The following is a 6,000-nucleotide window of genomic DNA, read 5'->3' as shown; positions in this document are numbered from 1 at the left end:
ATTCTTGTGGTCACAAGAGTTCCAGCATATAAACTAAAACACAGGATCAGCACCTTGTATATAAATTAAAAAAACAACTAAAAAAAGCCACTTTGCTACAGATTAAACACTTGCTGCAAATAAACAAATCACTGCAATTTCTACTGTTCCAAAGTTCAGGACTTTTCTATGAAGTTGTATGAAAATGCCAAAAAAAGGATTGCTGAGGAGACACGTCCATGTCACTTGATCCTTTCAAGCTCCATTAAGAAAAGCAGTTAATAATCACAACATTTGAAAGGTGAGATTCTTAGGTCTAAAAGTACCCATTTCCAGCCACATCACAGTATTAAAAGTAGCATTGGTAGGGCGCTTATCTGAACGATAACAAGATTTTAGCATCTATTATTCTGAATCCTGGAACAACTAGATGAACTGTATGAAAAATAGAAATCTCAGATTTCAAATTAAACTAATGGGTAGTTGCTGTCATTGCTACCAAACTAGACTGCTCCTAAATAAGAAACAAAAAAGCATTTCCTAAAATTGTATTTATTGTAGGACTAGTAAGATATTAGCTTTAGAATCTTTAAGCAGTTTAAAAAACACACTAGATCTGTGCCTGCAGTCAATTAGCAGACAACATATAACAATGGAAGTTTTAGCAGGTTTTGCATGTTTAGGGGTTTTCCCCCCTCAAAAAAATATTTTCCACTCTCATTTTCAAACATTTTTTTTAAATTCAAAGTAACATTGAAAAAAATATGTTACTGGTCAGTATCCAGTAATCTGCAAAAGTCTGCACCATGTACTGAACAGAACAAATGGAAGTAAACTAGAACTCCTTCAGCAGTTCTTTGGAACTCCATCTTTCAAATACTTTTTTCTTTCTTTTTAAACAAAAACCACTAGTGTTGCATCACACATACCTCTTCAGTGTTTTTACCACAAGTTAGTCACATGTCAAGAACTCCCTGTGTGCAAAGCATTAAAAACAGATGTAGATTATTTCACACACTACAGACATGCATCCTGCAAGAAGCTATCAGGATAAAAATTTAGATTACAGCATCACTTAGATTAGAAACACAACTACAAGAATAAAGGAAGTAAGTATAACTATGCCAAATTTTTGTTCTACTTTGGTCACGTACAATTATCCCATGCAGGCATTCTGGAAGCTCAGCATGCAAATTACAAAGTTTAAAAACAAACCAACCAACCAACCCGCAGCATTTTCCCTGAATATTCTTGAACAATATCCAGTAAGACAGAAACGCCAATATTCTCATCATCTTTTTACTCTTCAAAATTCAAATTCAGTAGTAGTGCATATACATTCAAGAGAGAATAATTTGAACATATCTATAATAAAGACATTTAATAACAGATTTTTCAGCTCTCAATTTCTTTCTCAATGTAGTTAATGCGTTAGGAAACAACTGCAGCAGCAACAGCTCACATAAGCCACTGTTCTTGTTCTTTTCTGTACTTCTCAGACCACTTCTGAGTAAGCTCTAGGTAAACATTTGGTTTATGGGGCTTATAATCAAGGTAAACCACCTGTCCAGTCCGTTTGGGGACAGCTTTTTCAATCTGAGTTCCCTCATGCCATTCATTAAAAGATGTAATAGAAATAATTTCTGGCCGCACCAAAAGGGCTGCACTGAAGGCAGTCTCATAGTACTTCCCATTGACACGATTACGGGTGTTGTGGTTGTTCCATGGTCGGATACTGGTATCAATATACCCTGGCCCCACACTTGGAATAAACATTAAGTTGTTACTATCACAAAAGGCTTTTAAACTTGCCCAATTATGATGAGATGAGCCATAGGAGAAGCCATTGGTGGCAAAGTATGTGTACATTCCATCAAAGCCACTTCTGTGAATGTCATGCTTATGTCTTTCTTCTACAAGAAGTGCAATGAATAACGCATCATACGGAGTATTTCGAATAGTCTGGGATCCAGAAACAGTTAACAGATTTGCCCATATTTCAGGCATCGTTACATAAGAATCATAAACATAAAACATGGGAAGAAATCTGCCTGTGCTGGTCTTATGCCTGTAAAAGGCTGGATGGCCTCCATATCTATAAAGCAAACAAGTATCATTAAGACAAAATTTGCCATTTGGAAAAAACTGTTTTACAATCCGAGCTGAAGACTTTTCCTAAAAGACAGTGCATGCACTTCAAAACATAGCAATTCATATCCATTTTCAGTCCAGTGTTTGCTGAAGTATTAAATAATGAATCTGCAAAGAACCTTTAAATTACTACAAATTAGTAACTTAGTGTCAAACTGCACTATAGGTATTAGTTTTCTCTGAAGGGCAATTCTCTAATTCAGTATGAAATAAGACAGTCTAAGTATCATTGATAAACAAAACAACTAGTAGCTGTACAGAATTTATCGAGCTGAACTAAAATCATTAGAGGTCAACACATTAAAGCTCTAGCTGCTAGTTCGCCACTAAAAAAATGTATGTTTAATTCATATATCATGTAGCTAATACTTTAACTGCTTTAATCTGAAGTATTATGACTTGTAATACTAATGAATGTTGAAAGCAGTTTACATTTGAGTATCTATGTAAAATTCACACTTCAATATTTAAAAGACTGAGTTCTGTACCACTGAAATATGAACAAAGTTTCTTATAGTTTTCTTCAGTCTCAGTACACATTTTTATATATTCTTCCAAGCTTTAGGTAATATACAGAAGTCCCCTAAACCAGATTGTAACAAACCCCAAAGGAAACCATTCTGAAAGCACTCACTTGTCAATGATGTATTTGACATTGTGGTACATACTGCGATCATCTCTATCTTTGTAAGGTTCAATATGAAAAGTGACCTGAAAGATGAAAGCGTAGTAAGAGCAACACAAACGTAAAATACTATACTATTGAATATATGGGCACTGTGTATTATATGAAGCAAGTACCAATGACATTAAATATAGTTCTTCTTTACAGAACAAACATTTTCATTAGTTTATTTTGAGAATAATCCAGTGCTAGTTTGACTCCTGCACTGCTAAGATTACAAGCTTCAGATCCAAGGAAGTTTGGTAATAGAGTAAATATTTTTTTTTTTACATTAAAACAAAACACTGCTTTTGTTTTCCCTAGGCTACAGCAAGTAGCAAGCATGCTTCAGAAAACTTAAAAAAAACTACAGCAGAAACTAAAAGTTGAAATAAAATATTATCTATTCAAAAGTCAAAGAACAGATTAACGAATGAAACATTTTAATATTTACTCTCTAAACAATGTATTAAATTTGCTATAGATAATTCTCCAATAAGAGTTTTCAGTGTCAAAATAGATTTTAAGATATGGGAGATGAAAACTTTAATTTAAAATTTTATACATTTATTAACAGCGATAAACTCTTGGAACTAAATCTAATATAATGTACTGCTACTGCTCTGAATTTCAAGCTTGGAGCTTATGGAACTATTTAACCTACACATGTGAAGTAATTTCAATGTAAAAATGCCATTGTTTTCAAATATAAAATTAAATGGAAGAGTATATTACATTAATCAAAGCAACTAGTTTTTCAGAAGCAATTTTAGAGCAGAATGCATTTAATAAAGTCTTCTATAACTCTGCAACAGTAGCAAATTTCCATTGTAGAGCCAGTATGTATCTCTATTAGGTACAAACTATAGTGTTAGACTAAATCACTAGAACTGACAGGACAGGTTGAAGAGCACTATAATTTCATATTTCATTTCCAACTATCAAAACCAGGCAAATCAAAAAGACATATCTTTTAGCAGACTTGTATTTAGCAGACATAATAGAAATGTATTTTGTATGTTGGTTTTGGTCTACTGACATTCCTAACACTTAACTGTAATAACTTACTAGTGCAAGAATGTTTAAAAACATTACAGTGAAGGTAGCATTCCCTGGTAGTATCTATACTTAATAGCTGTATTTCAGTAATTATTCCAAGCAATAACAGCAGTTCCATCCACATTCCAATCATGACCATACTATTACATGCATTTTCCTTGGTAGCTTATTTCATTTTGCCTTGGCTCCTTTCAGAGACTTGAATGTTAGTAAGTTCTTTTAGGTGAGCGCAAGCTCCATCAGATGATCTGAAAATTCTGGGGAAGGATAATACTTTTTTTTTCTTTTTAATAATTTACTATTACATATGTGCAACTTATGTCACATAATGCAATTCACACAGCATTTTTAACAGTTTCAAAATTACTTCTGTATCCGATTTAACCTTCCTACTTTCCTCCTGCTTGTCAAAGAATCTACAATTGCTACTAGTGACAGGAAATTTCTGCAACTTGCATGACCAACTAAAACCAGAGCAGATGAACAGGCTGTATTTTTAGTCCCCAGTACAGACAACACCCTCCAGAGATGAAACATATACAGCTACTTAGATAATTTAAAAACTCAAATTTATTACTCGGCAAGACTAAAAGGCAATGCACATTTTCCTTATCCCAAGGGAAAATACAAGTTTTACTCTACAAATAAACAAAATCAAACCACGATTTTAGATTCTACTGATCAATCTACATAATCTTCAATCGATTTGATATTTCAGCTATTTCAAGAAGCCAGTAATTTAGCCTTTCTATGCTGTCATGCCCTGGAGTAACCTAAAGTCAGAGCAGCACCGCTCTGACCTTACTGTCCAAGGCAAGTGCTCCTGATACCTTCTGGAATAAAGACATTCATTCAAACTAGAACTTCTAAATCCCTCTTTATTACTCACAGATGCTTGCTCCTGACCTCTATGATCAGGCGCCAGCAAGTTATGCAGTAATGCAAAAAATGAGGTTAGTCTTTCTTCTTTTTCAAAGTTCCTTAGCTTATAGATTATTGTATTCCATAATATTTTGAAAAATGTAATACCTCCCTCAACTCCCAAGACTCATTTGAAATCAACATATTGCCTAATTTTAAAAACTGTTTCCTAAAAAGAAAAAAAAAAAAAATCCACAACACCATACCTTAGATTCTGTAAGCTTTAGATCTGAACCAAACCAGAAAGAAGGCAGATTATGGTATTCATTCTAGTTATAAGGCAATATTGCTCAGGTCTTATCAAAATTCAGTGTAATTCAAAGGGCACTTATACCTGCTTCTATGACCCAAAAGAAGTGCAGCATAATAGGAGACAGAAACAGAAGCCACCATTACATGACAAGGCTCCCTGCTCTACACCATGAGTCAAATGTAGTAAACTCTTAGCAAGGTTTACTTTCCTAAGTAGTCCTGTTTTACGCATCTTAAAAATACTTTACCTTTAGATTATATTTATGTGCATAATCCAAAATAACAGGCACCAAATCATCAGTTGGTTCTCCATTTTCATCAGCCATACCTGGTGGGTACCATGAAAGCACTATTACACCTGAAAATACAAAACTTAAGTTTTAAATCATGTTGTTTAACATATAACATGTACGTTATAACATTGTCATGAGTTATAATTATTGTTTGATGTGAAATCTACATAATATGAGAATTTCAAATTACTTTTTAACCAATTACAAAATCTCAGTATTCTCAGAGTGGATTTTAACTTCTCTCTTTGTTTAAGAGACAACAAAACAAACAGTGGTAAGATAATCTGTCAAGGGATCTGTTGTGGTTTAACCTCAGTCGGTTAAAAGTTGGGACACCCTTCTCCACAGTGGTCCACTTGCCTGGGTGACATATGACATCTTCCTTGAAGGGATACCTTTCCTTCACGCTTTACAAGAGTCGCCTCTCCAAAGGCTGAGGACTCATGTCCCTTTTCCAATCGCTTTGTCAATGCCCCCTTCCCTGGAAAGGGATCCCAGCTGCTTGGCTTCCCTACCCTCTAATTCCAGGCTACTGGCCCCATTATCCCAGCATTGGAGCAGCCAGGTGACAATATGCTCGCCTGGACAACGGCTGAAATCTTTTCGTGTATCTCGCAGCTCACTCAGGGATAGAGATCAGGCGGTCACCACCTCATTTATGAGTTCTTCCTCTTCTTCCTC

At 34.8% G+C, this 6,000-nt stretch overlaps 1 protein-coding gene across 1 annotated transcript in view; it reads right to left on the bottom strand.

Moving 5' to 3' along the window:
• Positions 1–698: 698 nt before the first annotated feature.
• The window catches only part of MANEA (mannosidase, endo-alpha), a 10,787-nt gene continuing 5,485 nt past the window's right edge, over positions 699–6,000 (bottom strand). The window contains exons 2-4 of the mRNA XM_009320132.1: positions 5,275–5,384; positions 2,765–2,841; positions 699–2,074 (exon numbers count right to left, since the gene is read on the bottom strand). Of these exons, the coding sequence (XP_009318407.1) occupies positions 1,438–2,074; positions 2,765–2,841; positions 5,275–5,384 (824 nt within the window). The 3' untranslated portion in view covers positions 699–1,437. The remainder of the gene's footprint in view (positions 2,075–2,764; positions 2,842–5,274; positions 5,385–6,000) is intronic.

The sequence above is a fragment of the Pygoscelis adeliae genome, unplaced genomic scaffold (assembly GCF_000699105.1).
Source record: "Pygoscelis adeliae isolate BGI_AS28 unplaced genomic scaffold, ASM69910v1 Scaffold41, whole genome shotgun sequence".
Taxonomy (NCBI): domain Eukaryota; kingdom Metazoa; phylum Chordata; class Aves; order Sphenisciformes; family Spheniscidae; genus Pygoscelis; species Pygoscelis adeliae.
Note: the sequence above shows the minus strand (reverse complement) of the source record. Positions and strands in the feature narration are given on the sequence as shown.